At 37.8% G+C, this 19,176-nt stretch overlaps 1 protein-coding gene across 2 annotated transcripts; it reads right to left on the reverse strand.

The window, feature by feature from the left end:
• Window positions 1-590: 590 nt before the first annotated feature.
• socs7 (suppressor of cytokine signaling 7) lies at window positions 591-18,471 on the reverse strand. Of its 2 annotated transcripts, XM_079845090.1 has the most exons (10): window positions 16,524-18,387; window positions 15,065-15,129; window positions 14,703-14,807; window positions 12,167-12,298; window positions 7,771-7,916; window positions 7,398-7,566; window positions 3,627-3,755; window positions 2,332-2,467; window positions 1,393-1,533; window positions 695-1,287 (listed from the first exon to the last, which is right to left on the reverse strand). In XM_079845090.1, the coding sequence occupies exons 1-9, from the start codon at window positions 17,885-17,887 to the stop codon at window positions 1,413-1,415; spliced, it is 2,367 nt and encodes a 788-aa protein (XP_079701216.1). In that variant the 5' UTR covers window positions 17,888-18,387; the 3' UTR covers window positions 695-1,287; window positions 1,393-1,412. The 2 variants fall into 2 exon arrangements, with proteins under 2 accessions (XP_079701217.1, XP_079701216.1); XM_079845091.1 differs by lacking the exon at window positions 12,167-12,298 and having other exon boundaries at window positions 591-1,287; window positions 16,524-18,471.
• Window positions 18,472-19,176: the final 705 nt, after the last annotated feature.

Genomic DNA, 19,176 nt, shown 5'->3' on the forward strand with positions numbered 1-19,176 from the left:
ATATAAACGCAGATGCTCCACCAGAACATATAGCCGTTGTCTTCTGCATCTGCGACCTACAGGTGAATGGACGGTGCATCTCATTAAAACAACAGCCAGCTGCTTTGTCAAAAACAAAATGCTTTGATTCTTCAACATGACATTTTGATTTTTGTAAAAAAAAAAATTTGTTTTGTTACCCCAATTTTAGCTAAATTTAGTGTTTTGGTATTCCTAGCTGAGTATAAAAACTGAAGTTTTTATTTGGGTGTGTACCCTACTTTTATATTGTCTTGGGACATATTTGTGCCCAATCCTCATTTTTAAAAATGGTTTGTTATAGTATTTATTACCAGCAGCATATAAAGACAATATCCTTCTATAAGTTCCCCGTTTAGATAGCTAAGAAAACATATATGTGTTTATGTGCTTATGCAGTATGTATTCCCAGCTAAAAAAAAAAAATAGGATAACATCCCTCACAAAAAAAAGAAAAGAAAAAAAAAAACACTGTGGTGTTACCATTATATAATGATGGTATTGAATAGAAATACCAGGGGACTAAAAGATATCATAGTCATACCATGCTATTGATACAGAACACCGTGCTGCTAATTCAAATAAAACCTTGGAATCACCATGTAGTACAAAAACAAACAAACAAACACATGATAACTCATAGTGATCTGCAAATTATTTTCCTTTTTTTTTTTTTCGGAAAAACAGATGCGTCCAATGGAGAGATATACATAAATAATGTGGAAAAAGTCAACCACCACTTATTTTCAAGTTTACTTTGTCTTTTACTCAAAATACAGTTCATGTGGCCTGATCAGACTGAAGGAGTTACAATCAGGGAAAGGACAAATAAAGGGGTCACACACTCCACCCAGGGGCAGGGGCCTGATGAGGAAAGAAAGAAGAACCAAACAGAGACGGATTCACAAACTGGCCAGTTTAAAAACTCCAGTGTAATATAACCTACAGATGAAGGCTCTTGCTAGTACCCCAAGTCAAATGTCCTTGTTCTGTTTTTTTGTTCAACTTATTTTTTAAAGTCCAGTGTCTGCTGTCCAGTGACCTTTCAAGTCTTTGTCTATCATGTCAGTCTCTGGATGTATATGCCTGCTCAACATAGACAGTATTCCAGCACTCCTCTGTACTCCCTCTGTCCACGTATTGGTCAAGAGGAGAGGCCAGTCGGCTGATGTTCATTGGCTTCTGCTGGAAGACTGGCAGGGAGTTGGAGCAGAGCTGTGCACCAGGAAGTGTCCATGCGCTGTTCCATCTATTACCCAAACACAAATCCTAAAAAAATAAAAATAAATTGTGTCGTTAATTAAATTCGTTGTGGCTACAGAGCATTGAGTACAACATAATATATGTAGAACAGTCATTGCTGCAAGTACTTACAGTGAAAAGGAGCGATCTGGCTATGTTTCAGACTCGGCTTCCTGTTCCACACCTGCTGCCTGGCGCATGCCTTTGATTGACAGGTACATCTCTTCCTCTGGATCATAGTAATAGAACTTCCTCAAGTAGACAATGAGTGGTCTAAGATGAAAAAAAGACAAAAGTTAGTCTTTATAGACACTTTGCCTATAAATTGCTACGCAATATTTGTACATTTTTATTTCAATAAAACCTAATTACAGTGGGTAGACATGTGATCCACTCATAACCACTTGAAAATTAACAAAAAGTTGTAGGGATGCACACATTAAAAATTATGATTTTATTGGTTTATATCAATAGATTTTATTTTAAAGTACATATTTTATATTGACCACATAATTTATTAGCACATAGCATCAGTTTTCACAAGTTTGGGGTATAAACTATACTTTTATTTGAAAGAAATTCATGCTTTTATTTAGCAAGAAGGCATTAAATAGATCAAAAGGGACAGTAAAGCGAATTATAGCTGCAAAAGATTTCTAGTTCAATAAGCGCTATATTTTAAAAACCTTTTATTCATCAAATAATCCTGAAAAAAAATGTCACGGTTTCCACAAAAATATTAAGCAGTTTTCAACATTGATAATAATAAGAAATATTTCTTGAGCACCAAATCAGTTACACTGAAGACTGGAGTAAATGATGCTGAAAATTCAGCTTTGCCATCCCATGAATAAACGACATTTTAAAATAAATTAAAATAGAAAACGTTATTATTAACTGTAATCATATTTCACAATATAACAGTTTTTACTGTATTTTAATCAAATAAATGCAGCCATGGTGAGCAGAAGATACTTTAAAAAAATAATAATATTAAAATATTATAGACCTAAAACTTTTGAATTACAGTGTATCATAAATCTAAATCGGCAAAGTGTGAGAGAGTCATACTTGGGGAGGGGCAGCTCCTGGATGTGGTCTATGCGGACGAGTTGTCTGATGCAGAAACGGCACAGATGCTGGAGTGATTTCACATTGCTGAAGCGTGAGACTGGATAGAGCAGCTGCACAGGGGTCGGGGGCAACCCTGAGACAGACACCAGACAGTTTCATTACGCTGACCTTTCATCTCTCACACCCTTAAACCTGTTTTTGGTTTTTACAAACAAAATAAACTCTGCCTCTTACTTCTGTGCATATTGTTACCACAAACACATCAGACTAAACCATGGTTATTATTAACTAAATCTGTTCAAAATTGTTTTTGTGCCCCTATTATGCTATTTTAAACATTCCTAATTTTGTGTTGGAGGTCTCCTACAATAGATTTACATGCATCCAAGGTCAAAAAACACTTTTCTATAATATACATTGCAGCATCACCTCTTTTCTTACAGTGTCTGAAGCAGTTCAATAGAGGATCCGGTCTCTCTAAACCTCTCCTTTCCGAGAGCTTCCTCTGCTCTGATTGGTCAGATGGCCCAGTCTGTTGTGATAAGTCTACCTGATTGGTGATTGGTCAGAAACGAAACGTCCATTACCATATCGGAATTTCAGCTCCTGAGGCTTCCTTAGCACTTGTATACACAATGATACAAATAGTTTTACCGTATCAATCCACCTTTCACAGGGAGTTTGATTGACAGGCGATCTGACCAATCATAATGCCAAATCTGCCATTTTGTCCGACAAACAAACTAGATCAGGTTGCTTTTGCGGGTCTATGCAAAGGGTCAATTCCATCATGAGTCCTCATCCTTTGTAAGTCTTTTTGACAACATGACATGTTGCTACAACATGTTGTTTTTCCACTACAACTACAGTTCGAGGGTGGCTAAAAGTACAACTGGAATTGCTGAAGACTTGTTTCGGCAATTCAGAATCAGTTCTTTCTTTCTTATAGGAGACAATAACTTTATCTGTTGTGCACTTTAATGTTTAAAGCTTTGCAGACCTCTTATACTATTCACAAACAGCTGCATTACACACTACATGAAAGATAATAGTAAGTATAATGGGGCACTTTAATTTAAATAAAGCTGAAATCAAATAAAATATAAATATAGAAGTACTAAAATTACTATTAAAGCTAAACAACTTCAGGAATTTTTTTGTCCCTATTTTTCCCTCCAGCATCAGTAAACAGAACAATTAAATGCACTTTATTTTTATTCAACAGAAGTGGCTGAGAATCCTGTAGTGTCTGCTTATGCCTTGTCATATAAGCAGGATATTTGTAGTCTTACCAGGTACACGTGAACGTAGGAAGTAGAGGAATTTTCCATTTTTAGAGTGCATGATGGCTCGCTCGATGAACTCAACCACAGAATGGCAGCGGTCCTCAAATTTAGGGTGGCACCATAAACTGAAGGTTCCTGAAGAGTTAAAGGCAAATACTTTGTTACAGCCAAATGTATTAGTATTTCTCATATTTATGGTTTGGTTCAAACCTTTTTGATTTTGATTTAATATTTACTTTCTCAGACAAAAACTTTCATTACCAAAGCCTCGTTTCCACAGAAATTACCCGGAACAATTTGTCCCAGGAACTTTTCCCCCACAGACCTGTTGCTGTCTGAGTCTAAAGTACCGTGAAGATTAGTCCGATGACGTAGGACCACTCGCTGTATTTCGTCCGCCGCATATATGCTTAATAAAGCCTGAACCTTATCGGCCCATCTGTTGTATTTTTTAAACTCCATTGTTGATTCGAATAGCAAACAACTCTTACTTCATGCACTGCAACAGACTTTTGGTCGTCTGTGCTTGAAATGAAATGCTGCATGGAACCTAAGGATGGGCGCATCGATATGAGATATATCGATACCGAAGTGAGCATCGAAAAATATCGATACTCAAATAAAAATATCAATGCTAATGTGTAATTTTGTTTATTTAAATTACTTATTTTATGCATACAATACAAATAACCGATGATACTGAATAGTTGTGTAGTATAGGACTATTTTCCTGCTCATCTGAACCATGATCTGAACACACGCAAATGCTGCAAGACAGAACCAGTCAATCACAGAGAGAGCGTTCGCTCACCGCTGACACTGTATTCAAACACTGATTACATTGTATTCAAACCAGAATAATACTCATCAGAAGACAAAAAAACATATGTTTGAGTTATTTCACAATAAACAAATAGAAATTGTAACCTACATAGTGCAACTACACTCTTTAAATGTAATGTTAAAATTTGATATTGATCATGTTCTATTCTGTAACTAATGTTAATATAACTAATGTCAGAATAAAAAGGTTGCATTTTATGGGTGCAACATCCTGTCACTGGCAGTCCCTTAGGAAAATGAAAGTGTATTTTTTACTACAGTGACCATAGTTGTGTTTAGAACTAGTATTTGTAAATTTCCATGGTTACCACTACAAGTAAACTTATTTTAACCATGTGTAAACAAAAATAAGATCAAATAAGTTGCAATTAACGCATATTGAATGTTAAAATACCTTTCAAATATGATGTGAAGTGGGTTTCTTTATCCATTTTACCCTTAGTAATTTTAATAATTTAAAAAATGTAATAATTAAAAAGTTCAGTTTAGAAGTATTTTATCGGTATCGATATCGGTGATACTGGCCTTGAAAGTATCGGTATTGTATCGAAAACAAAATAAGTGATATTGCCCATCTCTAACCAATCAAAATGCTGCATGTACTCAACTAATCAGCATGTTCCCAAGTCCTACCCCCAAAAGTTCCTGAACTACTACCTCGGAGCAGGGACTTTTTGATTGGGAAATTTTTACCCAGAACTTGGTCCTGGTCCCTGCGGTCAAAACACCTCTAAGCGCCACCTCCAAATCCCTAGTTCCTGGGGAAAGTTCCTGCGGTGTAAACGTGGCTAAAGTAAAACGTTTATTAATTACAAAGACCATATCAATACGTTTTATTAGAAATAAGCCAAAATGTTACTTAAGCCGCGTTTCCACCGCAGGAACTTTCCCCAGGAACTAGGAACTTTGGGGTGGTACTCGGTGTGTTTCGACCGCAGGAACCAGGGTTTAAATGAAGTTCCGGGTAAATATTTCCTCCTCCAAATGGCCCTGCTCCTGGGGTAGTACTTTTTCAAAGTTCGGGAACTTTCGGGGGTGGGACTTGGGTGCTGAACATGCTGATTGGTTGAACTCACGCAGCATTTTATTTCAACCGGCAGTTTTAAAAGTCTTTTGCGAGGTTCGTTCGTTCTGTGTTCAGTAAATATCAGTCTTGCTCTTTTCTGTCTGATGGCGCGCGTTCGTCTCAGCCATCTCACGGTCAATGTCCGTAATAGCTGATAATAACATACGTTGTCTTATTTTAAATCTAGCTTTACGAGCTTTCAGAATACACTTTAGTATCAGTGCTCGTCTCTTTTCCGCTGTTTTGTTAATGACCTCTTTATTAAACCAATACATAACTACCAAAAGCAGCGCTGCTTGCATCTCCTCGTTATTGTTGCAGACAGTATCGCGCAAAAATTATTACTGTCCGTTGCTGACAGGGAGGAGCAGCCGCGCACAGTCCTACATCACCGGACTAATTTGCCTAATCTTCCCGGTACTTTAGAACACAGTGGAATGGCAGACAGTAGCAGGTCTGGGGGGAAAAAAGTTCCTGTAAAAAAAAGTTCCTGGTACAAATTGTTCCGGGTAATTTCGGTGGAAACGCGGCTTTAATGTACTTAATGTGTGGCTTTTTACAACTTTCATTATAAACAAAAGCTCATTGCTGTAATATGAAAGTAGAATTTTTAAAACTATAAATCAATGTTTAATATAGTTTACTTACTATAAACAAAGACAACTTTTACTGTGGTGTCTAAAAATATGCATCATATTGTCTGTTATGTACTAACAACACACACAAACACACACACACACACACACACACACACACACACACACACACACACACACACACACACACACACACACACACACACACACACACACACACACACACACACACACACACACACACACACACACACACACACACACACACACACACACACACACACACACACACACACACACACAGTTTGGTTTTCATCTTTTATGGGGACTTTCCATAGGCGTAATGGTTTTTATACCGTACATACCGTATATTCTATCCCCCTACACTGCCCCTGCCCCTAAACCTAACCCTCACAGGAGACATTCTGCAATTTTACATTTTCAAAAAACATCACTTAGTCTGATTTATAAGATGTTTTCCTCATGGGGACCTAAAAATGTCCCCACAAGGATGAGGATTTCGGATATTGCTATCTTTGTGGGGACATTTTGTCCCCATAACGTGATGATTACCAGTCCACACACACACACACACACACACACACACACACACACACACACACACACACACACACACACACACACACACACACACACACACACACACACACACACACACACACACACACACACACACACACACACACACACACACACACACACACACACACACACACACACACACACACACACACACCAGAAAAAGGAATAAAATCCACAATCATTTCTGCAGTCAGTAAATCCAGCCAACACTCCGGTGTCAAGTGAAAATACTATTTAAACAACATTGTTTCTTTTAATTTTTTGTATGGGGAGTTGCTTTTACACAAAACAAAGCAGGTTTAAACCGGAAACTATAATCTTCGATTTAGACCAATATAAAAATGCATTTTAATAATAACACTCATTTTATTTTTCAGTATAATGTGCAAGAAATTAAATGGGGGTGTGAAAACATTTAATGACTACCGATTTGATTTTCAAATCCGATTTTTAGGACTAACTGTCTGCACTGTCATTCTGCAAGTGATGCAATGTAATCTCTTTGTTCAGACGGTGTAGTCAACACTGATCTTTTAATCGGACTCTGAAGATATGGTGTAGATTGGGTTTGTAAACATAGGATTTCATGTGTTTTTTGGCTACACATTCGAGTCTGATATGCCAAATAAGTGTATGTGTGTTCATGTACATGTATATGTGTGTGTTTACCTCTGTAGTGCTCCATACGTGTGTGGTGTGTGACTCCCTGTGAGCGAAAACTGAGGCTGAGGATGTATCGTGGGTCTGAACTGTCCCGCACCAAAAACGAGCCATCTGGCTTCCCTCTTAGCTTCATTTCAGCATCCTCCCAGTTCATCGGTCCCCAATACCAGCCACACTGCAGACACACAAACACACAATGACCATCCAACAGTGCTAAAAAAAAGCTGCTTTTAGAGAAAACATGCAAAACCCACAAAATGATATGGACAGCCACAGAGACATTTCATAGGTAAAAGGTCATGCCCAATGATATTACAATCATATGACTGGAAATGTTCAGTTATTTCTTGACTTCACGTCAACTGATTTTGTCTCTCACCCGCTCCAGCTCTCTCAGGCTGGCAGTGAAGCTGCTGGAATCAGCACCTCTCAATGGACACATGATCGGGGGCGGGGCCACTCTGATAGGGGCCGGAGTATCCACTGGTGATGCGGCCGAATGAGGAAGTGCTCGGAAGAAAGCATCTGAGACACAAAGAAGCAAATATTGATTTGTAAACAGCAATGTCACATGATCATTCAGAAATTCTAATATGCTGATCTGCTGCTCTAGAAACATTTTGCATTATTATCAATGTCGGTAAACGGTTGTGCAGATCGATATTTTGGTTTAAACCTTGATACTTTTTTTTCAAGATTGTTTGATGAATAGAAAGTTTAAAAGAACAGCATTGATTTTAAATAGAAATCTTGTAACCTTATGAATATCTTTAGTCACTTTTAATCAATTTCATGGATCCTTGCTGAATAAAAGTGTTTTTACTGACCATAAACTTTTAAACAGTAGTGTAAATTGACAAATAACAGTTTAAATAATTTTAGTTTAAAATGTACTGATATAAGGGAAGGTATATTTATTTTAAGTTTTTTATTATTTTATTTTTTTACTTTTTACAATCCTGCAGTATGACAGACCTAAGTGTAAATTGTAAAAAGTACAAATATCCCAAGTTAATAATATGAGGTCATTATAAATGGTGTATATAACAATTAGACAAGAATTTAAAAATATATGTTATTTAAAAAATTAGTGACTATTTATCAATGCAGGTAAATTTCTGTATCGACACAAACCTTAAAAGTCTTTGCGACAAATGCTTTGCATTTTGCAATGCAAAAAACTCTGCGACATTTTCACCATTATTTCCCATGAAAAAGATACAATTCACTGAACACACACTGACCTTTTGTGACAACATGCCCCATTAGTGCTCTCCCGAGAGCTAAAGCAAAACAAAGTTCTAATTGAATAGAGATCTAAACTGGGTTGTTTAAAGGGGTCATGGACTGAGAAAATCGAAATTCCCTTGAGCTTTTGACATATAAGAGGTTATCATACTATAAGAATATCCTGTAAGTTTCAAAACTGAAAACTTCCTTGTTTGTCCAAAACCAGTTTTTATTGAAACCAAGCCCAGAGAATGACTCGTGGAATGTGCATATCTATGACAGGTGAAAGACCGCCTCCGCAGATTTAAATCAAGGTCTACTTTATCATTGCACCTTTGGCCCCACCCACTGGCTTGTTAGTGAGATGAAGAGGAGAGAAGAGCAATACAGAATGGACTACAAATAACATTACCTTCCAAAGCATCCTAATGCTAGGAATGTGTTTTTTGATTTTCAACAATGTGAATGTCTCAGTTGAGTATTATTTGTTTGTTCTGTACATTTCACTCTGGATTCTTTGATAAATCAGTCGCAATTCGGCGCAGGCTTTGCAAACAGACTTTTTCGATATTGAATCGACAGTATTGCCACAACATGCAAGTAACCATGTTAATTCTAATGCCTGATCTGTGACCAGTGATTTCTGATATGTAATGATTCATGTACAGCCAGATGTTCTTTGTCTATGTGTCAGTAAATCAAACCAGTGACTAAACGGTCAGCTACACAGGATGAAAATAATCTGTTATTTAAACTGTGATTCAATTATAAAGAAAAGCGACCAAAGAACGCCCCCTTTACAATCGCTGGAGCTGTCAATCAACAAAACGTGAGTTTATCAGTGACTGAGTTCTGGATTCGTGCCAAAACTCCCGTTATAATTCAATTCAATTCACATTTATTTGCATATCGCTTTTCACAATACATATCGTTTCAAAGCAGCTTCACAGAAAATGCATGCGTCTACATTACAATTTAAAGTGATTTGTCCACGTTATGTATTTCAGAAATGCACATATACAAAGCACACAGATTAGCTAACAATGTATTACTGAATAAATTAAGGCACAGAAATAAGTGAAATAAGAAAACAAGTTGTTAATGATTAGGGTATATAGAAATAAGCATGGGTGCGTGTTGGCAAATCTCTTATTTACATTGTGTTTGCACTGTTAGTTATGATGAAAGCATTTGTGAATGTGAAGAAATCGAGTTGCAATTCTGAGATCACTGCATTCATGCGCTCAACTTGTCTGTAGTCGGCTATAATGCTCATCACTGCAACCTTTCATGCCTCAATCTACAGTCAAACCAAAATTTATTCAGACACCTTCAACATTCTCGCACATTATCATTTGCTATAGTTTAGAAAATGGTAATAAAATATGACAAGAACTCAAGAGTTAAACTGTGTCAGAAGAAATTCTTCTTGATAATGTCAGATAACTTTGATAGAAAGGTAATAATCAACCAATCAGCTGTCAGCTGTTAAGATTAAGTACACAATTATATAATACCAATTTAGGTCGACCAATTACCAAGCTTAATTTTGTTCAGTCTGTGGTCTAAAAGAAAAAAACACTTAAGCAAAACATGGTCAGGTCAAAGTGTCTGAATAATTTTGGTTCCAAATGTTTTAGAAATTTTACTGGTAGTCCACTGTATGAAGAATTTTTGGGTATAATATGCCACAGTTTAATATATTTTGCTATCCTCACTTACATAAATGAACTATAGTGTCCTGCACTAACTAGTAAAAAATTATATCTAGTGTCTGAATAATTTTTGGTTTGACTGTAAATATAATGCCATGGAACGAAATATTATGCTATAATCAACACTTTTCACGATTAGTTAACCTTGAGAGCTGTAAGTTTTCGAGAGAGTTAAACGTAATACTTAGCTATTTCATTTGCAAAGATGTTTGCCACATATCACAGCAGTGGACGTTTACACTGAAGTCTCACAGCAGACACACCCCTTCAAACAGAGCGTTCAAATCAGCTGGCTAAAATCAGGGTAGGAAAAATGCCCTTTATTTCTAAATTATGAAAAATTTTGATGTAAAAAATCATATTAACATTTCAGGACACATCTTTCACTAGCTATGTTTCCATCCACCTATTTTTATGTGCATTTTGGTATACTACATTAAAACAAATGCTGGATGGAAACGCCAATATGTGCATACATCCTAAAAATGCACATAAAAAACGTGTTTTTTATCCGATAAGAAGACTTGAGCATAAACTACAATAGAACACATTTACCGAATGAATCCCTCGATGTGCAACAACAAGTGACTTTGCCTTAACAGTGGATGTGATTGCGTACTTGGACTAACCAACAGACCAATCTCATTGCACAGCAAATGTTGGTTTGATCATTTTGAATTACCCAGAGGCGAACAGTACTTAAGTATTTTTACTTTCATTTTTCAAGTATATATTTTATCAGTGTTTTTCTTTGGAAAACTTTTAATTCATTACATTCCAAAGCATCATTTATAATGTCATACTTTTGACTGCACTACATTTCATAAATAAAAAAATGGTTGTTGTTTTGTTTGACCTTGAATACTTAATTACATCAAAAATATAGTACTTTCTTACTCATACTCGAGTCAAATTTTAATTACTTTTACTTGAGTAAAAGTATACAATACTACATTTTTTATGTAATTAAGTATTAATTTGGTATAATGACCTCTCAGATGTGTCTCACATGCCTGTGTTCGCAATTGCAGAACATTTTTATTACAGATATTTTGCGGCAATTTCCCAGGAAGTGATCATTTTGTTCTCTAGAACATATCATGCAATATTCCAATTTTGCGCATAAGTTAAATTCGCAAATTTGGCTAGAAACAGCTAATGGTGGAATTCCGTATTAACTAACAATAAATGTATATGTTATAGATAATACAGTTACCATATCTTTAATATTACCATCAACCTTTATATCTTATACAAAATATATATTATCTTTTGATATACAACTTTCCTGTAGCTCAAACAGTAGAGCATGGCGCTAGCAAGGTCATGGGTTCGATTCCCAGGGAAAGTGTACCTTGAATGCAATGTAAGTCGCTTTGGATAAAAGCGTCTGCCAAATGTAAAATGTAAATATTATTTTACGAGTTATTTAGCAAAAGAACTAAAACACAGCTTAAGTTTGAACCCTACAGTATCTCGCTCACACTTCCTCTCTTTATAAACGCACATTAGTCACACTGCCTCCTTCCTCCGAACTGCGAAAGGAACTGAGAAACGAAACCATGCGGTCAACCAAAGCCTTTGTTTGACAAAATGATACATGCAACGGGTGGCATGTATTGTCTTTGCCTTTTACAAGAACATCACAGTTATATTTGCACTTTATTCCATTTCCCTTTATGTTTGATGGAATAAAGGTGCTTCTGAGGGCAGAGGATGAGCCGGTTCGCAGAAAGGGAAGGGGAGGTTGGAGTCTGCTCTCAGAACCAGAAAGGCGCCCTGAAACACCCTGAAACACACACCGCCCCCTCCACTGCACCCAAGTCTTACCATTGAGGCTGAGACTATGCTGGATGGTGGCGTGGAGAGGGGGAGGAGGAGGAAGAGGCAGAGGGAGAGACTGCAGGGAGGCCCCCATTACACTCACTAGGAAAGGCCCAGGCTGCGGCCCACCTATATCGTCTGGAAGAAAGCAGGAGGGAGGGTTCAGAGCCAGGAGAATAAGGAGATGTCACAGAAAAAGCAATGGAGGCGTAGAGAAGGTTAAAGTCTATTAGAATGAGACAGGAGCCCGGAGCGATGAAGAGGAATCAGAACATGACTAAAATCAAACCCTAACACCATTCAGCTTCAGAGCAAAGGGACAGCAACATTATTCTTGTATATATTACCAAAAATAGATCAAAATGTAGCCAGATTTCAGAAGATTTTTGATTAGATTAACTGCAGTATTGGAACTAACGTGAATTTAACATTCAATGACCTGGGCTTTATGTATGAATAACATCGTTTTGCCTGTCTGAACCATAAAGAAGCAAGACAAATCCTTCAATTATGTGACAATATCTGATCCTCTTATAGCACTTGAAGACTAAGACACCGTGACAGAAAGCATATGACATGGGGAACTGCAACATGGGTAAATCCACACGCTGGTATGTGCATTCAATCACACACTCAGGATACAGAAAAATGCATTTCTTCTCAGCTGTTGAAAAATTACGTGGAGCATTTTTTTTTTTTTTACTTTAAATGAATATTACATGGGTAATAAAGTGTTTCATTGAGATACTGTTATAGTTTTTAACTAATATTTTGAATTAGATTTTCATTTTATATTCTCAGTTTATTTTACTTTTAGTTAACATTTTACTAACTTTCTTAAACTAAATGAAAATGACTAATGTTGTAAATAAAATTAAATATTAATTATTTTTTTATGGTTTTAGTTTACTATAATAACACTGGTTCAATACAATCTTATTTAATAGCTTTTGTGACAATGTTGATTATCACAAAAAAATATATTTTTAATTTATTACCTTTTCTTAAAAAAAGGTTCCATTGTAAGTGAGGCACTTACAATGGAAGTGAATGTGGCCAATCCATACAAGTTAAAAATAGTCATTGTTTTAATTGGAAAAATCACTAGAGTGTAAAGTTATATCCAATTTTACAATATCTGTAAAAGTTATTTAAACGCCTTCACAGCTCAGAAATACATAGGTTTTAACAAAATAATTAATGTAAGAGATGGTTATAAAATTATAAGCTTAAAATATCGGCTTTTAAATACTCCAAACATTGTCTCTATTCACTTTCATTATAGGTATCTCATTGTAACCTCCATTTTTCTTTTTTAAATAAACAAGTCAACTTTGTTTTTTATGCTAAACAACATTATGCCACAAATGCTGTCAATACAGCTGAACCCAGAATAATCATATATACCTCTACTCTCTACTGGCAATGTGCATATTGCTCACCTAAACGTAGGTGAAAAAATACATTTCAAACACAATGACTGAATAATCCCACATACCTAATCATCTTCGTTCACACATGACAAAGACCGCTTCAGATCAAATATCTATCTCTCTAGTATTGAGATTATTTCAAACTTTGCTCCCAAAGACCACACTGATGAACAGGAAGAAACTGTAAAGTTGCCTCACTTTATTAGAAAAGGAACTGCTCATGACCTAAGAGCCAAAATACTGGTAAAGTCTAACCACATGTAGACTTACACAATAACTAATTTTAAGTGGCGCTTTGCGAATTTTATGCTTGCAGAATGCAATCAGAGACTCCGGTAACCATGAAATGAAAAGAATGAAGGTCGATTAAAAAAAAGGGGAAATGAAAGGACAAAGTGAAAGAATAAGAAAGCAGGTTGACGTCCTACACGGCATCTTTAACATCCGCCTAGGGTTCGCTCACAGGTGTAAAACTGCAGTAACATGAATCTCAACAGTCTTTTTTGAACACTTGTGATCGGATTTTGAGGGGAGGGTTTTTGATCTTTTACTTTAAAAGTCAAAAAAGTCAACAAAAAAAAAAAAGGTCAAGCTCCTATATTATCAAATCGTTGTTTTCCTTTAAAGTCACTCATAACAGGCTAATTTTAGAAATATTTGATTGACAGGCTAAGTAGGCAGTCGTTTGATGTTGTCTGAGACCAACAATGAAGCTAAAAACTTTACCTTTAACCCTGCGTTGCTGAGAAATATGATGTAGTGATTCTGTAGCGAAGCTATTTTATTACAGAATATTTCTGTGTGCAGTGCAATCAAAGATGTGCTTCAATGAAAGCAGCCCATTAATATAAAACAGTGATTTATGTTACTGTTTTTAATCAAATATGGCTTTCAAAAATGCCAAAAAATCTTACTGACCCCAAACTTTTGAATGTAACAGTAAATAGAGGTGAGTACAAATGATGAAGGGAAGATACCCGAGGGGATGGGGGAGGTTACTGGAGAAAATATTTCAAAAGGTGTGAAACAGATGGAGATGTGCAAGGTAAGAATGAAGGAAAGCAGAAACGAAGGAGATCAAGGGAGTGTGTTTACATCATGGGGCTCACCTAGCAGACTGAGACTCCGCCGAGGGGGAGGTGGAGGAGTGGGAGGATGAGGGGAGTTCCTCCCTCTCTGAGAGATGTCCACATCCACCAAGGACACGGTCTCTCCTGCAACCAGAGCAATAGTACAAATAGAACTTAATTACAAGAGCCATAAGCACGACATTAACAACATTTGTTACAATAATGTAGCATAATTCCAAAGATTGGCCTAAAATGAGACTAATCTCATCCAAATCGTGTGCCTGTGTCATTATATTTCCCATGCACTGTTTAAGCTCATTAGTGGCTTGTAAATGTGCCTTCATTTAATGTATTCCAAGGATTCCTTTAGCGTCTACCCCACTATGTAAATCTTCGTTTACCTGTGAAAACGGGAGTAAAAGAGGCCGCAGAGAAGGCACTTTGTGCCCTTGTTAGTCCAGGTTGGCTGCAGAAAGACAATCATCATTTTAATTATTAAAATTAAAAAGACAACATATTAATTTACATTAATTCTGTTCTGTATCTCAAAGTTTATCATATCATTATTTATCTTTTTTAATCAACAGTTTATAGTGAATTAGAAGTACACTATAATCATCCTGCACTCACCTGTGATCCTTAGGTCAGTTAGGACTTTGCGACTCACATTGAAAACTATTAAAAACATTATTTTTTAAAGAACAACAGGTTTAATGAAATGTGTTTTGTGATAGAAATGTTATGGAATATTTATGGAGAATGTGAAGTGTGCAAAAAGTGAAAATGTCCTGGTTTCAATCACTATTATGTGTGAGGTGGGGCTAAATCATTGAATGAAAAGTTAAATATTTTTTAAAATGTAAAATTTTAAGCTGCACAACATGCTGAAAAACCAAAGGTGAAAGACCATAGTTGGCTCCATAATGATGTCTATTTGTAGATAACCCCAGAATGCTTCAATACACCAGTATCTTTCTCTATGCAATTTCCTATAGGTTATTTGGTAAAGAGGTTAATTTAGTCTGTGTTTTTCTCCACTCCTAAGAAAGTGTGTACAAATTTTACCTTTAGCATACAACAGCTTGCCATTATGGTAGTACTCTTAAAGTGACACCTTATTTACCCCTATAAGGTTCATTCATAGTATTAATTTAAGGGTACATATTACTACTAGATAGCCTACAGATATTCATTTTGACTACTATGGAAGTTAGTGGGGTCCCTTCAAAATATCTTCTTTTGTGTTCAGCAGAAGAAGAAAGAAAACAACTTTTTTTGGAACAACTTGAGGGTGACAGAATTCTCATTTTTGGGTGAAACTTTAAACGCTGTCCCGGTGACAAGCTGTTGTATCTCTAAAGAAAATTATTGTACAATTTTTTCTGACAAATGTAGGCTACTCCATAAAATAACACACAAATTTGAAGGAACCGTAAATTGATTACTAACCAGGACTTCAACAATTGCACTAAAACTCATATTCTTATGAATGTTGTAGTCATTATTTTGCAAGTTGTTAGCAACTTTCTTTAAAGCAATATTAAAAAAAAAAAAAACAACTGCTTGAAAATCCACTTTTGAGGTATGACTGTATAGTTTATAACCATGAAATTGTCACAACATTATGTTAAAAATAGCTCTCTCTTTTTTAAACCAAAATAATTAACTAATTATAAAATGCCATTCTAAAAATATATAATAATAAAAAAGAAAGAAAACAATTCCTGAGGGAGCTCGAAAATCCTAAATCTTGTTGTCGAATAGAATAGAACAAATTAATAATAAAAGAATAGGCTACAACAATACAATCATAGGATCTTCAATATTTAATTCCAATGTTGTTTGGGCAGAAGAACTCACCTGGCTGTGTCCTGTTCCCCACCGATCGCTCCAGACATGTCAACTAAACTGCCTGCTGAGGATATGGAGAACGTGACTGAAGGTCTCTTGTCCAAAAGGTTGTTGGAGCCACTACAGCTTTTAGTTCTGAAAAGTTTACTCAGGCGTATTTTAAGCGAGCCCTTCCTGGATTTCCCTGGTACTTTCAAAGTCTTCTCTCCTCCGCTCGCAGGGGAAAGATGCGCCCGGGTCGTGCTCCTGTCCGCCCGGGCCTTCGGTGTGGACGCCTGGCTGGAGCACGGGGTGTCCGGGCTGGATGCGGCTTGGGATAAAACCTCGGGAGTCAGTTTGTCTGTGGTGGGAGCCTGAGGCCTGGTGTTTACCGAGTCTCGCAACAAACAACACGCCGGCGAGCAAAGTCCCCCGGACACCCCCATAGCTTGTCCGGACAGCACGGACGGAAAACATTTGAGCGCAAACGCACCCGGCTCATTGTTTTGGGACTCGGTCTTCTGACAGGCATTGATGCCCAGGCCGTTCACCTCTTCTGACCCGAGGCCCTCCAGCACCAGCAGAGCATCGCTGGTCTCGGTCGGGTCATCTCCCTGCCTGATTCCAGCCGAGCCGAGCACGCTTTGACACGAGCAGTGCTGCAGCTCGCCATCCTTGAGTAGAAAATCGGGTACCGGAGCGACTCCTAGCTCGCCGAATTTCCTCGCCAGCTCCAGGACAGGACCCTCGGGCAGCTGGAGCTGCCGCTGAGCAGCCGTGCAGCTCCAGCCCGGTTCTGTCATCGAGCTCGTTTTGTGATCCACCACCGGCGGCCAGTCTTGTTTGTCTGTGATCAAGCGATGCCGGTGGCACAGTTCGGCTCCATCCGTATCCGTAGCAACCGCTGGCAGTTTGAGCTGTGGATGCAGCGTCCATGTAGGCGGATGCTGAGCGTCCACAGCGCCAGACTCTGAAGCGAGTACCGCTTGCTCCTCAAAAGCCCTGCGCTGATCCTCCGAGTTGTTCTCAGCAAATCCTTCAGAGTCTCTCGATATGTTCCTGAATACCAACAGCTGAGGCCCCATTCCACCTCGGTGGGTGAGATCGTACCCGTGGGCCTCGGATGAATGAAGAGGAGGCGGCGGCACAGACAGCGCAGGTCTAGTCGCCATCACTCCCGCGTCAGGTGCCTCCGTTCCGCTGGCCTGCGGAGCTTTGTTCACCGCCGAGATGTGGCCGTGATTCTGCGTGCATTCAAAGTTCCCCTTGATAGCCACCGTCAGTCCAGTGCCCGACGACAGATTCCCATTCTCCTCGTCCAAGCGGTCATCCTCGGCCGCGGAGACCAGGCGCATCAAGACAAAATCGGGAGACATATCTTGCGCGTTGTTCATTATTATTCCTCAATATACTGAAGGAATGAGCGATTTCAGCGTTTCACATTGCTCCAGTCATGAGATCTCGGTTGTGTGATGATGGTAATCCTCTTGGTGTTAGTTAGCCCTCTCACTCAGCGCCAGACAATTAGTGCATATAAACTCTATTTCAGTCGCTCCTTCAACATTGCGCACGTCCTCGTCTCATTTCGCGTCCGGCCTTAAAAATCTCCACGGGTCTTTGTAGGGTCATACATAACGCTTCGTTTCACGCAATCCTAACGCCGTCTGTGGTCACATTACTGTCGAGGCCCCACCCGCCCGCTCACTTCCGCAAATTCGATGCGTTTCGTGTTTGGTCTTATCGGTGCCATTGCTGTCCACTTGGCTGCAGGCTATGTGCTGTCCCCCTTAGTGACGTGCACCGTGCTGTAATGTTGCTTTCATGTCATTTACCGCGCTGTTGTCTGGAAGATGGCCTTACCAACCGATGCTTATGATGCATCAATTGTAGTGGCATCGCCTTACCGCACGAAACCAACACAAACGAAGCTCTCCCTGCAAATCGGTTGCATTATGAGTCAAAGACAATTGATTTGCATGATATCATCATTTAAATAATGACTCTCATCCTGATACACAAGGGAGGAAATGCATTATGTCAAACACCGATAAATAGAACTAAACGAATACCATGATGGGCATGCCAATATTATGTATAAACGATAACTTATTTAAACAATAATTGATGATAATTTATCGTATTTTTATGAATGTATGGAATTTTTTTTCAAATTAATTTTTAAAAGTACAAACAATGCATTTGAATCATGTTCTAATAAAAGCTGCAGCAATAAAAAAGTACCACAATTCTGTTAGTTTTAGATTGAATATATCATGTCATTTTCCAAAAGTATTTTTATATCACACGCCTATAAATATTGTCAAATCACTGCACATGATGTGTATGCCACTTAATGTCCGATTGTGACAAAATACAGTTATTGTTTACATTTGCCCATTGTTCTGTGGTCAAGACTTTCCATCCGAGCTGTTACATGCAATTACATTGATGGACCAAATGATGTCGCTACACACAAACAATTTACACGTGCCCATGGAGCCCTTTAAAACCTGCCACCTTCACAAAGAGTTTATGGGTTTTATTACAGTTATGGGTTTACACAAACATCCAGAAGAAAATGTGTTTCAGAGAAATATTACATGCATTGACAACATCCTCTCCAATTAAATGCGCACAATACTGTGGCACAGCAGAACACACACCGACACACATTTCTATTCAT

This window comes from Gobio gobio, assembly GCF_949357685.1.
Source record: "Gobio gobio genome assembly, chromosome: 19".
In the NCBI taxonomy this organism is placed as follows: Eukaryota; Metazoa; Chordata; class Actinopteri; order Cypriniformes; family Gobionidae; genus Gobio; species Gobio gobio.